Source organism: Durio zibethinus, chromosome 2 (assembly GCF_047325235.1).
Source record: "Durio zibethinus cultivar Kanyao isolate XHJ-2024 chromosome 2, ASM4732523v1, whole genome shotgun sequence".
NCBI lineage: Eukaryota > Viridiplantae > Streptophyta > Magnoliopsida > Malvales > Malvaceae > Durio > Durio zibethinus.
Window position 1 is genome coordinate 2753590 of NC_143163.1, and position 23227 is coordinate 2776816.

Sequence of the window (23227 nt, forward strand, 5' to 3'; positions counted from 1 at the left end):
CATGTTACATCAAAAGAATAATAATTTTTCTTATAATCTTATACTTTTTAATTAAATACAAATTAAATTTAATATAAAATAATTATCATACTATTTTATTTATTATCTTATACACTAAATATAATCATAAATTTTAATTATAAAGTATACTTTTAGATGTATCCCGTGATATTAATCATAAAATTTAATCACTTAGACGGTAAAAGTAAGAACTGTGATATTAATGTTGAAAACACGGGCCATGTCGGCAAGCCCTTAAAAGTTGCATATTCTTTCAGCCCTATTTAGGAGGAATGAATATGCAGAATGTGCCCATGACGGTGAAGAAGAAACATTGAATTTTTAGTACTTAGGTTCATAAATCAAACGACCGACCAACCCCAATTTAACTGACAATCAATATGTCGCCTTCCTCAGAAAGTCAGAACCGATCCATATTCCTTTACCTCCTTAAAAATCAGGGATCTTTTTTTTTTTTTTTTGCCATAAAAAAAGTTTTGGATTTATGGATTACTTATCAACAAAAAATTATAAAAAAATTCGAATCTGAATTCATTAGCATCTAACATTCGTTTCTTACTATCACTTTCAACTCTCGTTGATATAAAATGATCACTAATCAACCATTAGAATATATATTTTTTAAAATAATATTATAATTTAATATAAAAAAAATTACAATTTAAAAATAAAAAGATTGTAAATACTAAAAATTAAACTTCATATTTGTTGAATGAATAATGTTGTATTTAAGTATAAAAGTTTATTCTTGGTCTAGATTCTATTCATTAGTCTTCAATGATATCAGACCTCATATTACATGATACATCCACATCTAGGATTAGATATTTATTTTCTTTGATGGCTGCTACATGCATGATTATAACAACCCGCCACTAATTAATAAACACGGTTTGATTTGAATGATGATGAAAGTGGGGATAAGGATTGAGTTAATTTGGGCAGGCTATGGGCCGACTTATATGATAGAAAATACTTGGTTGAAGGCCTTTCGGCCGCTTATCTCTTTGCTGATTTTATTGATCCTTGACTACTTGATTCCCACAATGATTCCCACAATAATTCAACACAGTTATCTGTCACAACTTTACGATTTGGATGAATGTTATTGGCAGCTTTGCAAAATTTCCGCCACCCTCAACATCTTATTAAATTCTTGTAATCGGTTTTAATGAATTAGCACTGTTGGATCCCATTAAAAAAGGTTTCTTGTTCCTAGAAAGTTTGACTCTCGTTTAGAGTATGGTCCGTGACAGGGCTTGAAGAGTCAAGGCTGTATTGGTCAATTAGAATTGAATATCTATCAAACACTTACTATTATTATTTTGAAAAATTATTTCATTTATTGTTGGCTGAACTAATTTTCCTGCTTAATTTCATAATTTGATACATTATTTTCTTAAAAATTATCTCATCCTCAACGTGGTCATTTTCATTTTTTTTTTTTAAATTCATGCCACTTTTTAGGTCCTTAGATTACTAAATTTGTGACAAAAATATAATAAAATTGTAAAATGCATAAAAAAATAAGGTGATAAATATGGAATCCATATTTCTTTTGCTTATTAAGTTTACAATTCATCACTTATTTTTGAGCTAAATGCTGGATCGGCTGCCACTGCTAACACTTTTCAGCATTCAGGAATTGTACAATGCAGGTGGGTACCGTAATCGCACTTTGCACAATAATAGACCCAGTGTTTCTTTGGCACAACTTCGTCACACTTGTCGCAGATGAAGATCTCGATTCCCCTGTTGCATGAGGAGGAATAGTAGAGAGTAAGAGGGTGTCGGTGACCAGCATGGTTCATGATTTTGGGTAAAAGAGCACATCCAACATGGAGATCAAACTTGCAACTAGCGCAATGGTAGTCAAAGCCAGTGCCTGTCTCATGACATGCATCACAAATGAACGCTTTGCCTCTGTAATTTGTGGGCGGGGTGGAGAGAAGGATGAGAGGATGATCCGGATGAGATTTGTGTTCAATCACTCGTTCCAAATTGAAGCATGATTTGTGAAGGAAGAATTCGCAATTGGACTTACTGCATATGTAAGCAGAACCTGAAAGGTCTAGCCCACAACCAGAGCAAATAAGTTCCTCCTCGGCACTCACTTCAGTCGGACGTAAGGGATGGCTGTGGCTGAAATGGTTCACACAGGAACGCAGGTTTTTGGAAGGCTTGGGGCACTCAACTATCAGCATTGATGACTTAAGGACTACATAGTAGTTGTTATCAGCCATTGGCCCTCTCTCTCCCTTTCTGTTCGATAATTCAAGTTATGTTCAAATCATCCATTTTGATGGCTATTTATAACTAAAAATGGCAGTTGGCTCATGTAGATAATACTGCTCAATTGTGATACTTTTTGTGTGAAAATGGAGAGCACTTAATTGGTATATATCTATTGTATTTTTCCAAAAGGAAGAGCACTCACTAGGCATATATCCATTGTATTTTTTGAAAATGAAAGAGCACTTACTTGGTATATATGGGAAAATAATTCGATTCCTGGATCAAAAGGTGAAAGATGAGCAGTTCCAGGTCTGCTGGATTGCAGCAATACCTCAAAAGCCTCAGATAAAAGGATAAGGATGAATGGGATTTATCCGAGATAGAAAAGAACAGCTCCCTCTTCTTATGAGATAGATATTGATTGAGTATACAATTTGTTCGAATGCTATCCGTACTCGCTTTAATTTGTGGAAAAAGAATTACTTAGATGGTCCAATACATCCTCTAAGAAGAAGAATCAATGGGACATCTGATTCTGTTGTGTGATTGGACTAGGGTTTATCTTCCAATTTTCTCACGCTCGTTAATAAAAAAAAAGAAGAAAAGGTTGTCTTAGGATGATGAAATTGTAATTGTGACTTCAGGACTCTTACTGAGGAGCAAGCTGCTGAGCTAGAAAAAACCTTTTACTGAGGAAGAAATTTGGGAAGCTATTAACATTTGTGATGGGAACCTGACGGGTTCAATCTGGAATTTTTTTAATACTGGCAGCCTCAGATTTTATTAAACACCAAAATTGGAAGCTAAAGCCTATTGTGAAGGGTATTCTGCAGGAGATAATAGCTGTTCCAGAAAAAGAGATTGAGTCTGATAAAATGAAAAGCAAATTTGGCTGCGGATTGGTTCGCTATTCGATCCAAACAGGGGTTGTGCCATAATGGTTGGTCAAGACAACCACTTTCCTCTTTGGTTCTCACTGATATGGTTGAAATGGCCTTCCTGCCCCACCATAGAGTGTACTGTTAAAAGGCAAACTGAGTTGTCTGAGATGTTATAACCTTTCATATGTCCTTAGTTAGCAGTAATTCGAATAAAACGATAAATGTTCAGTAAATCAGATTGATAGATCTCATGGGATCATTCGATTTGAATAGTTATTTGGGCGAGCCAAACTTATTTGCATTTGAAGCTGAAACTGGTTTGATTTATTTATTTATAACCCATCAGTACTAACATTTTTCAGCATTCAGGAATTGTACAACACAAATGGATACCATAATTACATTTTCCACAATGGTAGACCCAGCGTTTCTTTGGGATAACTTTCTCACACACATCGCAGATGTAGCTATCAAATCCCTTGTTGCATGAGGAGGAATAGAAGAGAGTAAGAGGGTGTTGGTGATCAACATGCTTCACGGTTTTCGGCAAAACAGCACATCAAACATGGAGATCAAAGTTGCAACTAGAGCAATGGTAGTCAAAGCTAGTGCCACAGTCACCACAAACATTACAAATGAACCGTTTACTTCTGAAATGTTTGAGCGGGGTAGAGAGAAGGGTGAAAGGATGGTCTGGGTGGGAATCATGTTCAAGCACAGGGTCAAACCTGAAGCATGATCTGTTAAGAGGATTAATTCACAATTGGACTTATTGCAATTGTAAGCCGAACCCGATAGGTCTAGCCCACAACCAGAGTAAATAAGTTCCTCCTCGGGCTTTCACTTTAATCGGACGTAAAGGATGGCTGTGGATGAAATGATTCAACATGAACACAGGTTGGAAGACTTGGGGCATGCAGCCATGGCTATGATCTTTCTCTTTATTTTTGTGTTCGCTAGATATTCAAGTGATGTCTAAACCATCCATTATGATTGCTATATTTTTGAGTTCAGGAATTTCTGTTATCAACAACATCCTTATGAAATCATCATGTAGGTGACAAGATATTGATTCTGAGATCAAAACAAAGGTTTCAACATCCTGTTGGGGAGAGAGAAAGCATCCATAGCAAAAGTAGGACCCTGAAAACTCTAGGCACTCTGGTTTCATGACAACATCGAAATTCATCCCAATGAATTTGATCTGTCTTTCTGAGAGCTAAATTATATATTGTTCTATATATGAATGAAAAAGAAACTAGTTTAGTCTGGAAGATTTTCCAAAATTTTGTTCACTTATTGAATAGAGCGAGAAGCAGATATATATATATATATATATCTATCTATCTATGAAACTATAACTAATCAAAATATGACTTCAACTCTCAGATGTTTAGAACCGGTGAAATAAAAAAGCTCCCAACTTCCAACATTGGAAAAGCTACAGGACCTGATATATTCTTTACGTAACATATATAAATATAAATATGGAAAATACATTGAATTGTAAGGAGACAGGATTTGCTTCACCTTGAAGTTCTGAAATCATAAATGCACACAATTTAGTTCATCAAAGACATTGTAACTCATAAATAGAACAAATAACATGTAGTACTTGACAAACAAAGGTAGATTTAGTTCCATGTCGAACACCTTCCACAGCCACAATAGTAAGGTCGCTGACAACAATCCTTAGAGAGGCAACAAACAAGGACTCGTAATATGCACGCAATTCAGTTCATCAAAGACATTGTAACTCATAAATAGAACAAATAACTAGTAGTACTTGACAAACGAAAGGTAGATTTAGTTCCATGTCGAACATCTTCCACAGCCACAATGGTGAGGTCGCCGGCAAGAATCCTTAGAGAAGCAACAAACAATGACTAGTAATACCGATCCTGCGAGCAAAACTAGCCAAGTAATACTAGTCTCAGTAGTTTCCACAGCTATATCAAATTTGATTAAAGATGATAAACTAAGCAGCATCAAAGCAACCGCCAAGAATATCAGGACCGAGCATGGTAGAGGAGACGAGGGGCGTTGGCATCTTCCACAATAGCAATATCCATAACTGCAATTAGCCATGATCAAGAAAATCCTTCAAAAACTTTCAGAAAGCCTGAATCGATTGTCTAGATTTCTTATTGAAGAAAATGGGTGTCTGTTAGTTTCCCAGATATATTTAATTCGTTGATTTCCACACCTTTTAGGGAGGGTTTACCTTCAATTGACTCAATAGCACATAATACACTGATAAAAGTGTACATAATTTTCTTGATCCCTACAGAACAGTGGCAACCTAACCTCGTGGTGGTTGGGCAATGAAGCGTCATCCTTTAGCCTAAGGACAATTTAAAGAGTATAGCGTGAAATCGAATAAGACAATTCACATATAAAAAAAATTAATCTTGACTTGACTCATCCGTTGTGGTCCTATTTTTATAAAGCTCCAAAACAGTGCTGCCCTAACCCCACAAACTTTATTTTTTCCCTCCTCTTCCTTGTGAGGCAAGCACAATATTAAACAACCTAAACAACCTAGTTTTACTAGCGTTAATAAAGCAGAATATGGTAGTCGGTGGTGCGTAACATCTTTGAATGATTGCTTGACCGACTCCTCTTTCCAACTATTCTAGGTAAAGTCACATTAGACCTGTGGAAATTTAGGCATTGATCATCTACGTTCAGAAAATTTCCGCCCCAAAATAATTGGTTCCCAGCCAACTACACGTGTCAAATTTCAATGTCCTAGAGGAACTGAAGCTGCGATAGAGATATTTTCTTTTCTCTGCTTCCGGGTGCTTCCCGTGGGTAGGATACCTGAGCAAAATACGAGGGTAGTTGCGATGTTGATGTGTTACACCAAGATTCATGCATTGAAAATCCCTCCAATAGCAGACATGATAAATGCAGGAGAACAAAAAAAAGGACAACAGGCTACAGACAAAAAGTACGTTCAACCAACGCCAATAATTCCATAAGCCAAGCAGACCCGCTCAAGTTGACACTTGACAGTCCGTTCAAAACGTCCCTATAAAATTCACCATAAAAAAATGAAAAATATAACCTCCTAATATAAATATCCATTTTCTTCCAATAAAAAAAAAAGGAGTAAAGAAAAATACAAAATAGCATCAAACTGTTGACTAAGTATCAAAGAGTTCGATTTAATTATATGATAACGTAAATTTTTTTAATAAATGAAACTACGGCTTATAATAGTAAAAAATGTTTATAAACATTGAAATTTAAAATTTAAAATTTAATAATATAATATCTTAAAAATAATTATATATTAATAGAATTAAATTTTTAATACAATAAAAACATACGAAAACACTCCTCTCTAAGAGCCTTCTACTCTTCTAAGAGATCATTAAAGTGATTGCATTAACCGAACTTTCACCTTCTTCAACTTCTTTTGGTTCCTTCTTCGGGGAATCAATACGATGACGTTTCTCAGAATTTGGTCTCTCTTCGAAACCGTTTAGCTTCCTCTTCTTTTTCTCTGTTAATTTCGCAGATAAATAACCATTTTTGAATCGTTGATTACTGGGGCAGAGATGAACTGGGCTTTTTTTTCAACAGGAAAAGTTTCGGTTTTGCGGGTTTTTTTAAGGGTTGTGGCTTGGGTCAAGACACCGCTGAGATTTTACGGTTAGGGTTAATTTAGGAATTTGGGAGGTCGATTGCAGGATATTCATGAATTCGAAATTGCGTTAGAGGTAAAATCATAAAAAGTACTTTTCCGTACAGTGAGAACCCTGCAGGTCAGGATCGAACCCCAAATGAACTATTAATTTCTAGCAAGCCATGCATAAAAAAGTTTTTAATTGTATCCCTGTCAGAACAAGCAAAAAACATCAATAGGAAATAGAACAAAGAGAACCATAATAAGATATTCTCACATACATCAACATCCAACCCCTAAATGAAGGAGGCAATGCATATGCTCATGAGCACTCGACCCCCAACTAATTACAAGCATCAGTTTGAGGCCTTAAGCAGAAGTTGAACTTGGTGGAGACCTTCGTATATGAACTTAGACGTCCCGGAATACTTGATGCCAAAGAGGGTGCACATACAATGGTCAGGTATTCCAGGCCTCTTGCATGCTTCAGCAGATACTTAACCAGCTCCATATCATTCCCCTCTTCTCTGTGAACCTCGACGGTTGCTTTCTTCAATTCATCTATGAACCTCAGTTCTTGGGTCTCCCAATATTCCACACCGAACCCAAAACCTTCAGGAGGCATTGCTGCTTTCAACTGGGACCAAAAAGATAAAGAAAAGGAAACGCAGAAAAAAGAAACACAGCTTTGAGCATAAAACAATTGACGTTAAATGAAGTTTTAAGTGCAGAAATAGTATGCATGTCTATGCGTATCTGTTTGTGAGACAAAGGATAAGCAAATATACTTTTCCATCCTTGAAGCAGCTCTGAACAACAGTTGGAGATGACGTCAAATAGAAAGTTTCCAAACCAGATATTGTTTTCAGAAAGGAGGCAATTATCGGTACTTGGTCATCGCTTAAAAAACAATAATCTATAGCCAAGTTCCTCACTGCATCTAATTGAGTCGTCAAGTGACCAAGCTTAAACAAAATCTGCGCCGTAAGGAGGAAATTTTTAAACTCACGTACTTGAATAATCTAGAAAAAGAAAGCTAGGTAGAATAAAAGAAGGAAATCATGGATCCAGTCATCCCTACCATATTAAATCTCATCATCTGTGCTACGTGTCAGATCAACTTTCTCATACATTTGGTTTCCATTGTATTTTAAAAGTTATATAGGAAAAGAAAAAATCAAACATAATTTATTCCAATACTCTGTTCTACAGCAGCCTTTGAGGAAACAAATTAATGCTGGTGTGCAGAATTCTTTGTATCATACACAGATTGAACATGTTATGGAGTTAGATTAACACCTATAACCAGCAGTTCTATACTTGTCCGTCTTTCGGATCATGCAGCTGTGTAATAAGAACACCAAACAGGTGAATATATATAAATGTAACAGAAAGCAAAATACTTAAGGGCATCCAGAAATTCAACACAAAATATGTTAAGGTAACTATTTCTTTTGGTTTAGAGCGACACCCGCCCACGAGAAATAAAAGTGCTCATACTACACCTACTGACTGATTGAATTAAAAAAGAACTAAGAAAGGCCAGTCCATTTAATTACCTCAATTGTTTTGGCATGCAGTCGTAAGAATTTGGCTGATCTCTCTAACCTGGGCAGAACATATTGAACATCATGTCTGGAAAAAGATCCAACTTCTGATCCAGGTGGAAGTGTCAGATAAAGTGCAGCACATTGTAGATCGCTCCAATTTCCCTCAGAGTGATAAAAATTCACGGGATAGCCATACCACACAAAATCTTGGAGGCCAGAACAAGTAATCTGAAATGAAGTCCTGCTAAAATCAGCTGGATACCATGTCACAAAGATTTTTTCAAGCTCCGACGCCATGACATCAAGGTGGCAGAGTTCAACAGGTTTCTCATTTATGATTTTCAACTGCTTGAGTGATGCACTTCGTATATAGATGCCCTTCAGACCAACACACTCATACAGATACAAGGACTTGAGGGAAAATAGCTCTGAAATTGCATCACTGAAGAACTTATCAGGGATTCGAGCATATTGCAATGTCAAGCTTTCAAGCCCTGAGGGGAAGCGTAAGGAAAAGGATCGAGTAAATTTCAGAACACAATTGTTGGAACAGAATTTAAGGTCCTTGAGAGATTTAGAACAGAGGACAAAACGCGGAAAGTAATTAGGGCAGCCCTCTTGAGGCACCAAGCTAATAGAAAGCCTTTCAACACCACGTAAAGACACTTTTGATAGCCATTTAGCAACTAGACTTTCTTCGGTATCAGCAGAATTGCCTATTTTTTTTCTCTTCTTCTTCTGATCACAACGGCTCCCTTGGAAAGACCAAACCAAAGTAAAGTGTGGTGTCTTAGTTCCAGAGTTTGAGCGTAGAACAAAAAACTTGTCCACAAATTGGTTGAAACGCTGCCTAGAAATCAAATTATGCGTATAATTCCGATTATCAACAGTCAAACAGGGGACGGAAACACATAATGACTTGCACCTTCTGGACACAAGCATTAGCTGACCAAGGTCTTCTATGTTGAGGAAACTAAGAATGTGAAAAGCTAACTGTTGGCTAAGAGCACTGAACCTATCATCCATTCCAGCAAATTCTTGCATTGACTCAATTGGTGAAATGCAGTGATCTCTAGATATTGAAAGAATGCTAGCAGATGTCAATACCTCGATATTCAATCAGGTATAACTGGACAGGGACAACACTCACAGAGTTAAAGGTATCACAAGTTAAGTTCCACCAAGAATCCTCTTAGTCTTTCAGGGCGTGAAACCTCTAAGACCCACCAAGCAAATTTTGGTTCTAACCGAAACAGCAAATGAAAGGAAATTGTTAAAGAAAAGAAAAACACTTAAAAAGATAAAAAAAAATGCCGAACGACAATAATTCTTTGGCAAAAAAATCTCTTCAACGCAATAACTCCGATCAGTTATGAAAATGATAAAAAGTAGAGCGAATGGGATTAAAAAACGATCATACCTTGAAAATTAGTTTGCCGCTGCAAAACAGATACAGAAAATCCCTAAATGCGGTTTTGCAGCAAGCGCGCAGCCCAACCTAGCAACCGGTACCAGCACGATTCGAGTAAATAAAAGCAGGTATAAAACTTGCGCTGCACGCAGAGCCAAGTCTCACTTTTAATTCGGTAGGGTAATTTGATCAAAAGCTGCATTCACAAGTGGAATCATTACCATTTACCGTAACGTAAAAATTGAAAAAGGTAAAATATATAGATATATATATATATATATTTGATGCATTATTATTATATAAATTTTACACGTTATTAATAAATTAAATAATATTACCTCTTTAATAAATAAATATTAATTTATAAAAATTTAATTGTTTTAAAAAAACTTACTCACATTCACCTCATTAAAAAAAAGCTACTATACTACGATAAACAAACGTCCATAATGAAACAAAGCGGATGCAACTGCCGTGGCATAGAGTAGCAAGTTCTACTGCAATTCGTGTATTCCCTCTCATTTAGGTTTTTCCCTCTTCTCAAATCTTCCACCTTTCTTTTTTAAAAAAGAAATTTGACACCGAAAGGTTGTGAACCTCTCTCATATATGCGTGAATATATCAATATTTTTTAGAAAAAAGGTTTTTTCTTCAATCCTTGAAAAAAAAGGGAAGATTATATTTCTTTACTGAAGTGAAACTAAAACAATGCAGTTAGCTGGTGATTATGTAAATGGTTTTTTTTGGATTCTATCTCTAAAACATATGGGTTTTATCTTATACATATAACATTAAGCGTATGTTTTAATATTTTTTTAGTATTTATCATTTATAAGATGTGTTATAATAAATTATTTTACATCTAATAAATATTAAATATTTTATAATTTTATATTTAAATTAAATGTTTTTTATTTATTATTAATTAATTTTAAATTAAATATTTAACAAGATGAATGCTCCTCGTATGGAAGAGAGAAATGAGCAGACACGAGGGGAGATGATTCGTTTGACTAGCAGTTTTATATATGATCCAGACGAGGATTCGTTGATTTCATGGGTCTTGCTTCCACAGATTGTGGGCGGTCCTCGTGCCATTTCACCCACATTTTTTGCTCAACATATCGTCCTTCCTCCTCGAGAATTACATAGTAAATATACCATTTTGTTAATACTTTTAAATTACTTTTTATACTATTTATACATATTCTTAATTAAAAAGGTAATCCTTTGATTTGAACAACATGATTGATATTTTTAAATTTAAAAATAATAAAATTTAGAATTTTGATAAAAATTATATATGAATTTCATAAAAATTTGTAAAAAAATTATTCTTGTTTTATGTGTAAACATGAATGATAACACAATAATTTTTTTTTATTTTATATGTATTTAATATAAAATAAATACAATATAAATAAATAAATTGACATATTTGTTTATTCATAATTAATGTGTTAGAGTAATGCTGAACTAATCATTGTAACAACACTTTTTTTATTGTCATAAAATTTGGTTTAAAAGTTTTTGTAATTATTAATTTTTAGAATGTATTTAATTTTTAATATATATCGATTTCACACTTGCATGTATATATATATAAGTAAAAAATGTTTATATAATACAACCAAAAGAAGTTACAATAAATAGAAGATATAAAAATCGTCGAATTGGAAGGAAATTAATAATTTAGTTTTGCCAAGAAAGTAAGGTAACTGATGGCTCTAATACTGTCTTTTGTTGTTCTTGAAGATACTTTCATTCGTAATCAATTCTTTGTCCGGGCAGACAGCATGTATTTTTTGATTACCGGTGGGATATTGGCACAACATGGAGAGGCTAAATGGGTTCCTCATCCGAGAGAAGAAACACCAATCACTATAACTCATCCTAATGGAGTGATAACAACTGTGGGATGGAAAAGAAGCTTTGTCTATAAACGGCTATCGGATAATAGGTCAATGGGATGGCGAATGCGAGTGTATCGTGCTAACCCGGATAGCACAGACGTTGATTCCGAGCTCAGTGACCAGGCTCTAAACACTCCTTGGAGATTAGTGAGGATCTTTCATCCTCGGCGAAGCTTTCGAGTTCCTGAGCTAGCTGCAAGACCAAGAAGAGCGCCCGCGGGACCAGAATACTACTGATCACATTGGGGAAATTGATTATATAAATAGTTCAAACCTTTTACTACTGTCTATGGTTAAGTATGTTTCTATGACCAAGTATGTTTAGGTTCGTTTAAAATCTAAGAAATTAAAGAATATTACTGAGTTTATAGATATAGGTAAAACTACTTTCACGAGGAGGCAACCCTGCATAGATACAAGACTTTCAATTTTTACCGAGCCGTTTCTTTTATAACGAGTTTTGGTTAATTACACTTAAATTTCTTTCATTACAATTAGTAATTTTAGTTACATCAAATTAAATTTCGGATTTACAAGCTATCTAAACTAACATCCCAAGGAATTTACAAGCTATATATATATATATATATATATATCCTTGTCAGAACAAGCAAAAACCATTAATAGGAAATAGAACAAAGATAACCGTAATAAGATATTCTCACATACATCGACGTCCAACCCCTAAATGAAGGAGGCAATGCATGCGCTCATGAACACTCGACCCCCAACTAATTACAAGCATCAGTTTGAGGCCTTAAGCAGAAGTTGAACTTGGTGGAGACCTTCGTATATGAACTTAGACGTCTCGGAATACTTGATGCCAAAGACGGTTCACATACAATGGTCAGGTATTCCAGGCCTCTTGCATGCTTCAGCAGATACTTAACCAGCTCCATATCATTCCCCTCTTCTCTGTGAACCTCGACGGTTGCTTTCCTCAATTCATCTATGAACCTCAGTTCTTGGGTCTCCCAATATTCCACACTGAACCCAAAACCTTCAGGAGACATTGCTGCTTTCAACTGGGACCAAAAAGATAAAGAAAAGGAAACGCAGAAAAAAGAAACACAGCTTTGAGCATAAAACAATTGACGTTAAATGAGGTTTTAAGTGCAGAAATAGTATGCATGTCTATGCGTATCTGTTTGTGAGACAAAGGATAAGCAAATATACTTTTCCATCCTTGAAGCAGCTCTGAACAACAGTTGGAGATGACGTCAAATAGAAAGTTTCCAAACAAGATATTGTTTTCAGAAAGGAGGCAATTATCGGTACTTGGTCATCGCTTAAAAAACAATAATCTATAGCCAAGTTCCTCACTGCATCTAATTGAGTCGTCAAGTGACCAAGCTTAAACAAAATCTGCGCCGTAAGGAGGAAATTTTTAAACTCAGGTACTTGAATAATCTAGAAAAAGAAAGCTAGGTAGAATAAAAGAAGGAAATCATGGATCCAGTCATCCCTACCATATTAAATCTCATCATCTGTGCTACGTGTCAGATCAACTTTTTCATACATTTGGTTTCCATTGTATTTTAAAATTTGTATAGGAAAAGAAAAAATCAAACATAATTTATTCCAATACTCTGTTCTACAGCAGCCTTTGAGGAAACAAATTAATGCTGGTGTGCAGAATTCTTTGTATCATACACAGATTGAACATGTTATGGAGTTAGATTAACACCTATAACCAGCAGTTCTATACTTGTCCGTCTTTCGGATCATGCAGCTGTGTAATAAGAACACCAAACAGGTGAATATATATAACTGTAATAGAAAGCAAAATACTTAAGGGCATCCAGAAATTCAAACACAAAATATGTTAAGGTAACTATTTCTTTTGGTTTAGAGCGACACCCGCCCACGAGAAATAAAAGTGCTCATACTACACCTACTGACTGATTGAATTAAAAAAGAACTAAGAAAGGCCAGTCCATTTAATTACCTCAATTGTTTTGGCATGCAGTCGTAAGAATTTGGCTGATCTCTCTAACCTGGGCAGAACATATTGAACATCATGTCTGGAAAAAGATCCAACTTCTGATCCAGGTGGAAGTGTCAGATAAAGTGCAGCACATTGTAGATCGCTCCAATTTCCCTCAGAGTGATAAAAATTCACGGGATAGCCATACCACACAAAATCTTGGAGGCCAGAACAAGTAATCTGAAATGAAGTCCTGCTAAAATCAGCTGGATACCATGTCACAAAGATTTTTTCAAGCTCCGACGCTATGACATCAAGGTGGCAGAGTTCAACAGGTTTCTCATTTATGATTTTCAACTGCTTGAGTGATGCACTTCGTATATAGATGCCCTTCAGACCAACACACTCATACAGATACAAGGACTTGAGGGAATATAGCTCTGAAATTGCATCACTGAAGAACTTATCAGGGATTCGAGCATATTGCAATGTCAAGCTTTCAAGCCCTGAGGGGAAGCGTAAGGAAAAGGATCGAGTAAATTTCAGAACACAATTGTTGGAACAGAATTTAAGGTCCTTGAGAGATTTAGAACAGAGGACAAAACGCGGAAAGTAATTAGGGCTGCCCTCTTGAGGCACCAAGCTAATAGAAAGCCTTTCAACACCACGTAAAGACACTTCTGATAGCCATTTAGCAACTAGACTTTCTTCAGTATAGCAGAATTGCCTATTTTTTTTCTCTTCTTCTTCTGATCACAACGGCTCCCTTGGAAAGACCAAACCAAAGTAAAGTGTGGTGTCTTAGTTCCAGAGTTTGAGCGTAGAACAAAAAACTTGTCCACAAATTGGTTGAAACGCTGCCTAGAAATCAAATTATGCGTATAATTCCGATTATCAACAGTCAAACAGGGGACGGAAACACATAATGACTTGCACCTTCTGGACACAAGCATTAGCTGACCAAGGTTTTCTATGTTGAGAAAACTAAGAATGTGAAAAGCTAACTGTTGGCTAAGAGCACTGAACCTATCATCCATTCCAGCAAATTCTTGCATTGACTCAATTGGTGAAATGCAGTGATCTCTAGATATTGAAAGAATGCTAGCAGATGTCAATACCTCGATATTCAATGAGGTATAACTGGACAGGGACAACACTCACAGAATTAAAGGTATAACGTCCACCAAGAATCCTCTGAGTCTTTCGTGGCGTTAAATCTCCAAGACCCATCAAGCAAATTTTGATTCCAACGGAAACAGCAAAAGAAAATAAATTAAAAAAACTCTTGAAAAAAAAATAATATGAAAGAAAACGCAAAATATAAACGGAGATTACATTACGATTTACGGGAGAGCGCCAACGGTGGTTTGTGTCAAAATAGCCTAGTAACGGGCACGACTGCACGAGCACGATTGGAGTTTGTTAATAAGAAATATATTGGAGCAGAAGCTTACACTACACGCCAACCCTTAAGTAGGGGTTTCCACTTGGTCGGGCCGGGCCGGGTCTATCCCCTTTTAAATTAAACTCGAATTTGGCATAATTATTTTGTTTATGGTATTATATTACTAAAAAATAAAATTATATTTTACCTTTTAAATTTTATTTTAAGATTAAATCTTCAATAAATTTGTATTTTGAAATTAATAAAATTGTTTTCTTTTTTAATAAAATAAGGATTTTGCTTTGGAGTAATTAATGAGACATTTATATGAGATAATTTTTTTAAAATCAACAAAGATTTAATCTCAAAAGTTAAGTTTGGTAATAATTAAAATTTTTTTGTGATAATAATTTTAAATATTTGAGAGTGATTAAATTACTGTAAAGTGATGTAGATTATATCTAAAAGGTAAAAAAAATATATATATATTTTAAAAAGAATAATTTTAAAAATAAATTTAATATAAATCTAACCTTAAAATGGTGCCCGTTAAAATATGTTTATATTTAAATTTTTATAAGCAAATCTTTACTTGTTAAGTATTTTATACAAAGTAATTTATCTGAAACTTAAATGTAAATATAAATATAACTATAAATTTTACTCATAAAAATTAATTTATATCTTTTTTTTAATAATAAAATTTTATTTTATAAATCGTTGATTCAATGAAAATTGAAATTTGATTATCATTAAATCCCATAGGTAGAATCTAAAAATATCACCAAGCCAAACTAATAGGGCCTAAAAATATCACAAGGATGCATAATTTTCTTATGTATTGCCATCCTCACAATTTTAAGGAATAAAATGAGATAACAGTTGTAAGTTGTGTACCAAATTTCCAAATCAAATGATCCTTCGATTGTTTAATTGTAGGATTATAGAAATTTAGAAAAAAGCTAAAAAAAAAAAAAAAACAAACAAAAGGAGTTGAAAACACGTAATTGCTCGTGAAGATAATGACATGAACTACTTAAAAAGGGACCTAAAAGTATAAAGAAACGTGATAGAGTTTCTTTAGGCTTTTTTTTTTTTTTTTTTTCAAAAAATGGTGTAGTTCATCTGATAGGTATGGGGTAATTACGTTAATATTTTTATACACGTCACTATAATAGTTAAATAAAATGATTTAATAAGTTAATGCGGTCGATTTTTAATTTCTAAAATTAGTAATTAAATTTTTTAAGTTAATTAATTTTTTAATATAATTTTAAAATATATTATATAATAGAAATATAAATTTATACTTTATATACTATTTATATATAAATTAGAATGATGTAATAAGTTAATTCGATAATCGAATTTATTAAACTAATTAATTTGTAATAAAATTTTAAAATATATTACATAATATAAATATGAGTTTATATTTGATATATTATTTATATAAATTTTATATATTGTCAATGAATCAAATAATTTGACTTGATTAATGAGGTAAATCAGATAATATCATTTCATTGATAAGTAAAATTTTTAAAAAATATTATTTTTTAATATTTATTTTAAAAATTGATATTTGTTCATTAATGAAATTATATTATTTAATTTACTGATAGCATATAAAATTTATAAATTAATATTATATTAATTATAAATTTTATAAAAATGTAAATATTTTATTTATATTTTAAAATAATAAATATGACAAAGATGGAAAAATTATAGAGTGGGTTTCGTTATATGAAAATTAAGTTTCAAAATTGATGATAAAGTGAACATTTTAAATTTTTTTTATCAAATCAATCAATTTATTTCGGTTCAACTTTTTTTATTAAAAAGTAGATCAGTTTTGTTTCAATTATTTTTCTTTGAGATTAATCGATTAATTTAGTTTTTATTTTTCAAAATTAAACTAAATTAAATGATTGCTCACTTTTAACTAAGACAAAGGAAATTCTGTAATTGTTTTGATTGTTCATTCTTTTAACCAAATAATAAAACTTATTCTTTTATTTGAGAAGGAATGAAATAATTTTAATAATTAATAAATAATAATATAATAAATAAATATGACTATTCATATATTTATATCATATAAAATATTAAAAGTTATATATTTAATATAATATTTTATATGAAAATTATATGTTATTATTTGTATTAATATCAAAATATAAAATATATTTTTTAATTTTATTAAATTCTTATATTATTTTCATTAAAATTTTAAAATTTTTTTATATTTAATTCATATTATATAACTATATTATATTTTAATTTATGAGGTCTACCAACAGAACGATAAATGATACGAAGAATGAGTTAGTAGTTATGAAATCATCATAAAAAGAAGCGATTATTAATTAGCACTTTAATTTATTTGAAATGGGAACAATGATAATGATCGTGATATTCTGAGTTATAAATTTCTGCTTATTTTGTCCGTACATAACTGGTAGTTCATCTTTCAGATCTGATTCTAATTATATTATATATTCGCATCAACCAAAACCATAAATAAATTAAGTATAATTGAAATTGGAATACGAATATGATTTCGTATCTGCAACGTCAAAGTCCAAACCAGACAAAGCCAAGCCATGAAGAAAAAACCAAAAGAGGCTCACGGAATCGCCAGCCTCCTTTGCATCTACTGACCGCAATCGTGGGGACGAAAAACAAACTTTCTCTTCTCCCCCATCGTAAAGCTCAAGTCCCAATGCACCCAGTTCAATTATGTTACCATCATCAGTCCTGTCAGCAGACTTCCACGTGGACCCCACTCCTTGGACTGTTCCGTACATTTCATTAACCCCACCTACCAAAACAAAAAATAAACTAACCGGCTGGATGCATCATGCATATTGCATGTCTGAGTTTCATGCCCAGCTACCGTTCACCTTCTCCTAATCCTGTAAACGAGGTTTACCGGTTGAGCCGGTTAAGCTCTTGAAGCCCACATTACTCTTCAAACTGAGCTTATTTCTTCCATTTTTTCCTTCTTTCATGGATCCTTGAAAGAGGGAAAGTTTTTGCTCTAAGCCACTTTCATAAATAGGTTAGTTTCTTTTTTTTTTTTTTTTTTTCTCATCGTTCAACTTTATGTGATTTCTGCTTCATGCAAAACTGTTTTCTGATCTTAAACTCATTGTTTCTTCTTCTATTTTGACTGTGGTTAAATCATAAATGCGTATTTTAAGATTGTTTAGACAATTGAAATTTCAGCGAATTCTTATAATCTTATTGTTTTTATTTGATGTTCCGCTGAATGATGTTTGTTGATGTTTACGTTAACTTTCTATTTGGTTAAAAGTAAAACAATTTGGAATTAAATTAATTGAATCACTCATTAATTCATCTGTTTGATCCAGGAATTTGTATCTGTTCCTTCGAAGGTTAGTTGATGAGCTGCTTCCATTAGTTTTGAACTGTAATCTAACATGCAAATTGAGTGATTAATGATTTGAATACTGTTTTATTTCGAATTGTAGGTTGTAGAACATTTGAAGCAAAATTATATTATACATTCAGAAATGTATACGCTGAATGTGGATGTGAATCACAATAAAAATATGAAAACTGAGGACATACTCTGTCCCTTGGCTGAATATGAAGAATGTGATTTTTCAAAGTTGTTAGAGAAGCCAAGGCTTCTGAACATAGACAGGCAGAGATCACTTGATGAAAGGTCGCTCAGTGAATTATCTATTGGGCTATCTCCACGCCATTCTAATAGAGCTACTGAACTTAATTCATCCCGTGTTTTTGAGCCACTAGATTTTATTTGTTCGCCCGTGGGTAGAAGGTCAGGTTTTAACACACCAAGGTCACATACTGGTTTTGACCCGCATCCAATGGTTGCCGAAGCATGGGAAGCCTTAAGAAGCTCATTGGTGTATTTTCGTGGTCAACCGGTTGGGACTATTGCAGCATTGGATAATTCTGAAGAAAATCTAAACTACGATCAGGTGAAGACTATTTCCTTGTAACTCCATCTCAGTCAAAAGCAATATCAGTTCAATTAGCATATACCCCACATGTTCTCTCTGTCATGAGCCTTGATCATTGTATTGGAAATGGTGATTAAATGTGAAAAATCTCAGTATATGAGTTGAATTTATTGTCTATTTGTTAATTTTCTGCAGTTCTGCGACTGTTTTTTTTTTTTTTTTTTTAAGGAAAGAGCCTAGTGACTAGTACGTAATTCAAAAGTAAAAGATACAATTAGCATATTTTTCAGCACTAGACTTCATGCTTCTTTTGTTCTAAATACTAGGGGTAGAATGTGGTACTTGCTGACGATTATTACTAACTGCTGGATGGTGTAAGTTGTAGAAGTATTTTTCTTTTTCCTGTTTGTAGGATTTGAATATTTGATTTTGCTGTTATTGATTTAATAATTGAGTTTATCCAGTTCATAGTTTTCTTTTTCTCTCCATTTATCATTATGTTATATTTATATGTTATGTTTTCTATTTTAGATTTATGTGATGATGTTATCCCTTTGATTCTGGTTTCTTTGTTAATCCTTCAATTTTTTGAAGCTCATATGAGACTGTGTGAGTTTGTGATGAATCTGGTTTATAACGAGTTTGTAAATGTGATTGCTTATTTTTTCTGCAAAGGTCTTTGTGAGAGACTTTGTCCCTAGCGGATTGGCTTTCTTGATGAATGGGGAACCAGAAATAGTAAAGAACTTCATTTTGAAGACCCTTCGCCTTCAATCATGGGAGAAAAAGATCGATCGATTTCAGTTAGGAGAAGGAGTAATGCCAGCTAGTTTCAAAGTGCTCCATGACCCTGTTAGGAACAATGAGACATTAATTGCTGATTTTGGTGAGAGTGCAATAGGAAGAGTTGCTCCTGTTGATTCTGGATTTTGGTGGATTATTTTGCTTCGAGCATACACAAAGTCTACCGGAGACACTTCGTTGGCTGAGTTGCCTGAATGCCAGAAGGGCATGCGCCTAATTCTGAGTTTATGTCTCTCGGAGGGGTTTGACACATTTCCAACGCTTCTCTGTGCTGATGGTTGCTGCATGATTGATCGTAGAATGGTGAGTTTGTCACTGTATATATTCTGTTATATATGGTGCTAGCATCAAACAGAGTTTTTCCTATCTGAAACATGCATTGCATCGGATAAGGATTCCTGCTGATTTTGGCATATGGAATGAGCCCTATCTAACTTATCATGTAGAGCTTTGTCTTAAATTTCATTTGCAATGGCAAAAAATATTGTTTGGTTTTGCGTCTCATCTTTAGTCTAGCGATGAAGACTAATCAAGCACGAGATAAGAGTGATTTTGTCAGCTCTGTTAGGCATTTCTATCCAAGATATAAAATCTCCGGTTAAAACAATGCTAAGTTAGCAAATTGCACTATTCCTACTATAATGCATCCATTTCAATACTTGCTGTATTTTCCTCTGAACCTTTGCAGCATTCTATGCTTGTTTGGTTGCTCATATGTCTTGGAGCAGAACAGAAATCTTTATAGTCCTAAGAAAGATTTTTAAAACCTTAATGAGTATAATATTACTTGCTTGCCATTCCTTTTCCTATATCTTCTTGCGTCAATGTAATGGGCATTAGAAGAAACCTAGTTGAGATTAGCGGCAATGGTCTCTCACCAGTGGTGCCTTAAAGAAGTGGCAGTTTTAAAGATGTCAACTTCTTTGGCAAAGTTGTTTTTCTGAGATAACTATACTTGACTTCTGTCTTTTTATTATTGGATAATTTACTCAACGATATATTTACTATATGGGCCACAAGCCGTTTTATAATTGAAATGGTGATGACCATTTGGTCCAGAATGAAAGTGGTGGATCATCCTTTGTCTTATGTATTCCATTGGTTGAGACTGATAACATGCTCATATTTTTGGGTCTTTTGATGAACGGTAGTGCATATACAGTAAGAATGTGCGTACTTTTTCTCAAAAAAATACATTAGCTTATCAGTTCATCACGGGTAAATTAGTTTTGGAACTGATATGTTCATATTTTACATTTCAATATTTCTGGGCTAGGCATTATACTTGTTATCATGTCTACAGGGTGTATATGGCTATCCCATTGAAATCCAAGCTCTTTTCTTTATGGCCTTAAGATGTGCTTTGCTTCTACTCAAGCAAGATGATGAAGGAAAGGAGTTCATTGAACGAATAGTTAAACGCCTGCATGCCTTAAGCTATCACATGAGAAGTTATTTTTGGCTCGACTTGAAGCAGCTCAATGACATATATCGTTTTAAGACAGAAGAGTACTCCCATACTGCAGTTAACAAGTTTAATGTAATGCCTGACTCTCTTCCAGAATGGATTTTTGATTTTATGCCAGTTCATGGTGGCTACTTTATCGGTAATGTTAGCCCTGCAAGAATGGATTTCCGTTGGTTCTGCTTGGGCAATTGCATCGCAATTCTGTCATCGTTGGCTACTCCTGAACAATCCACTGCAATTATGGATCTTATAGAGTCACGCTGGGAAGAGTTGGTTGGAGAAATGCCATTAAAGGTTTGTTATCCAGCCATGGAAACTCACGAATGGCGGATTATTACAGGATGCGACCCCAAAAACACACGATGGAGTTACCACAATGGGGGATCATGGCCAGGTACGTATTATACTGTAGACCCTCCTACTAATAACCTAAGTTGTAGGTAGAGTCCTGAAGGTTGTTTGTGAAACTACAAAATTAGGCAATTGAAATGATTTCTTATGCGCAAAATTTTCAAGAATGATACTAGACCAGCTGCCACCATTCGCAGTTTCTTCAGCTTTTCTATAGAAATTTCAAGTGAAAATTTCCTGTTCTTTTGGAATCTGACATTTCTAGTATATTCTGGTCTTTGGTAACTTTACCATGCACTTGCTTATAATCTTCGAGATATCTTGTAACATTCCTGAACTTCATAAAATAGACAAGGCGGGGTAACTTTTCATGCTTTATTTTCTATCAGTTAAAACATAGTAGGAATTTTCATGCTTGGATGTTCCCTTTGAAATTAATTTTGTTTGCTCTATTGTATCCAGTGCTTTTATGGCTATTGACAGCTGCATGTGTGAAGACTGGACGCCCCCAAATTGCAAGACGTGCCCTTGAAATAGCTGAAACGAGGTTGCTGAAGGACCACTGGCCTGAATATTATGATGGAAAGCTAGGTCGATACATTGGTAAGCAAGCGCGTAAAGCCCAAACCTGGTCCATTGCTGGTTATTTGGTGGCAAAGATGATGCTGGAAGACCCATCTCACTTAGGTATGGTAGCAATTGAGGAAGACAAACAAATGAAGCCGCTCTTGAGAAGATCAAATTCATGGACTCTATGATGTTTAGATTAGTTTCCTTCTTTTACTATCCAAGCACCCACCCATTCTAATTTCTAGCTTTGACCTGTTCAAGTGGAGGGAAAAGGTGGAAATAGAATGAATAACTTTTTTTTTTTGTTCATTGTAGAATGTATTATGTTTCTGTTTATTTGGACATAACTTCCATTCCATGTCTATTATTTCAATGTTTCTCCCTTTTTGTTTAATTTTGGTATTTTTCATGAGATATTGAAGATGTCTAACATGGAAAAGGAAAACAAACTCTAATTCTAATTAGAACTCAACTTTCAGGCACAAAAGAGTGATTGTGTCGCGCTGGGGACTGGGGCCAATCTCTTGTCTTCACTCTTTGATACCAGACACCAACTCCTTCAAAGATACAGCGATTTGACTTCTGTTTCTTTCAAACCCTCTAAAGTCAATTTCCTTAACATTGACCGATTACCGTCAATTTTGCATTAATTTTTGCTGTTCTAAAAAAAATGCCTTGCTAATTTCCTCATTAAACAAAGGATTTTAATGTTAACTGGAATTTTTTAGTATTAATTAAGTTGATATATATATATATATAAACTATAAAGATGCTACAATAGTTAAGGAAATAAAATAATGATGGATCTTAACATTTGATTTTGAAATAATCAAAAAATATTATTTATGAGTTTAATTTTTTTCATAAAAAGAAAAATATATATAAAGAAATAAAAAAATCAAATAAATAAATTTTCCTAAAATTGTGAGCAATTTTTAAAAATATATAAATAAAAAATTATTAAATAATATATTTTTCATTGAAACACAAAATAATATACATCATTATATAAATAAAGTTAAAACTTTGAGATTAAAGTTATGATATTTTTCTAACCTAATTCAATCTTAAATTTCAATAAAAAAAATTATATAACAACAAAGACAAAGATTTAAGGTA

General features: G+C 33.7%; 4 protein-coding genes across 7 annotated transcripts; 1 reads left to right on the forward strand and 3 right to left on the reverse strand.

Annotated features, from left to right (window-relative positions):
• Positions 1-1520: 1520 nt before the first annotated feature.
• LOC111308244 (protein VACUOLELESS GAMETOPHYTES-like) lies at positions 1521-2639 on the reverse strand. Its single transcript, XM_022906554.2, has one exon. It carries the CDS (start codon positions 2262-2264, stop codon positions 1653-1655), a length of 612 nt encoding a protein of 203 aa, XP_022762289.1. The 5' UTR covers positions 2265-2639; the 3' UTR covers positions 1521-1652.
• A 3762-nt stretch (positions 2640-6401) lies between these two features.
• LOC111308245 (putative F-box/FBD/LRR-repeat protein At4g03220) lies at positions 6402-9888 on the reverse strand. 4 transcript variants are annotated; one of them, XR_016328805.1, is made up of 5 exons: positions 9742-9862; positions 8331-9564; positions 7560-7748; positions 7053-7408; positions 6402-6904 (listed from the first exon to the last, which is right to left on the reverse strand). XR_016328805.1 is itself a non-coding variant. In XM_022906555.2 (5 exons), exons 3-5 carry the CDS (start codon positions 9363-9365, stop codon positions 7115-7117), a joined length of 1518 nt encoding a protein of 505 aa, XP_022762290.2. In that variant the 5' UTR covers positions 9366-9393; positions 9472-9564; positions 9742-9888; the 3' UTR covers positions 6911-7114. The 4 variants fall into 4 exon arrangements, 2 of the variants coding, with proteins under 2 accessions (XP_022762290.2, XP_089601740.1); XR_002692258.2 differs by lacking the exon at positions 6402-6904 and adding an exon at positions 6911-6981; XM_022906555.2 differs by lacking the exon at positions 6402-6904 and having other exon boundaries at positions 6911-7408; positions 8331-9393; positions 9472-9564; positions 9742-9888.
• Positions 9889-12113: 2225 nt separating this feature from the next.
• On the reverse strand, positions 12114-14972 carry LOC111308012 (uncharacterized). Its single transcript, XM_089745619.1, has 4 exons — positions 14691-14972; positions 13594-14078; positions 12822-13010; positions 12114-12670 (listed from the first exon to the last, which is right to left on the reverse strand). Exons 1-4 carry the CDS (start codon positions 14800-14802, stop codon positions 12377-12379), a joined length of 1080 nt encoding a protein of 359 aa, XP_089601745.1. The 5' UTR covers positions 14803-14972; the 3' UTR covers positions 12114-12376.
• A 2850-nt stretch (positions 14973-17822) lies between these two features.
• Positions 17823-22502, forward strand: LOC111308774 (putative alkaline/neutral invertase B). Its single transcript, XM_022907367.2, has 6 exons — positions 17823-18023; positions 18337-18360; positions 18457-18933; positions 19591-20022; positions 21023-21581; positions 22001-22502. The coding sequence occupies exons 3-6, from the start codon at positions 18499-18501 to the stop codon at positions 22294-22296; spliced, it is 1722 nt and encodes a 573-aa protein (XP_022763102.2). The 5' UTR covers positions 17823-18023; positions 18337-18360; positions 18457-18498; the 3' UTR covers positions 22297-22502.
• Positions 22503-23227: the final 725 nt, after the last annotated feature.

What these genes read in the sequence shown, in the direction of transcription:
- LOC111308244 (XM_022906554.2), bottom strand. Translation starts at nt 2,264, where the DNA reads ATGGCTGATAACAACTACTATGTAGTCCTTAAGTCATCAATGCTGATA.
- LOC111308245 (XM_022906555.2), bottom strand. Translation starts at nt 9,365, where the DNA reads ATGCAAGAATTTGCTGGAATGGATGATAGGTTCAGTGCTCTTAGCCAA. An exon ending in TGCATGCCAAAACAATTGAG is followed by an intron (nt 7,749 to 8,330) that starts GTAATTAAATGG and finishes CTTACGGCGCAG; the next exon opens with ATTTTGTTTAAGCTTGGTCA. An exon ending in GCTGCTTCAAGGATGGAAAA is followed by an intron (nt 7,409 to 7,559) that starts GTATATTTGCTT and finishes TTTTGGTCCCAG; the next exon opens with TTGAAAGCAGCAATGCCTCC.
- LOC111308012 (XM_089745619.1), bottom strand. Translation starts at nt 14,802, where the DNA reads ATGGGTCTTGGAGATTTAACGCCACGAAAGACTCAGAGGATTCTTGGT. An exon ending in TGCATGCCAAAACAATTGAG is followed by an intron (nt 13,011 to 13,593) that starts GTAATTAAATGG and finishes CTTACGGCGCAG; the next exon opens with ATTTTGTTTAAGCTTGGTCA. An exon ending in GCTGCTTCAAGGATGGAAAA is followed by an intron (nt 12,671 to 12,821) that starts GTATATTTGCTT and finishes TTTTGGTCCCAG; the next exon opens with TTGAAAGCAGCAATGTCTCC.
- LOC111308774 (XM_022907367.2), top strand. Translation starts at nt 18,499, where the DNA reads ATGTATACGCTGAATGTGGATGTGAATCACAATAAAAATATGAAAACT. An exon ending in AAAATCTAAACTACGATCAG is followed by an intron (nt 18,934 to 19,590) that starts GTGAAGACTATT and finishes TTTTCTGCAAAG; the next exon opens with GTCTTTGTGAGAGACTTTGT. An exon ending in CAATGGGGGATCATGGCCAG is followed by an intron (nt 21,582 to 22,000) that starts GTACGTATTATA and finishes TATTGTATCCAG; the next exon opens with TGCTTTTATGGCTATTGACA.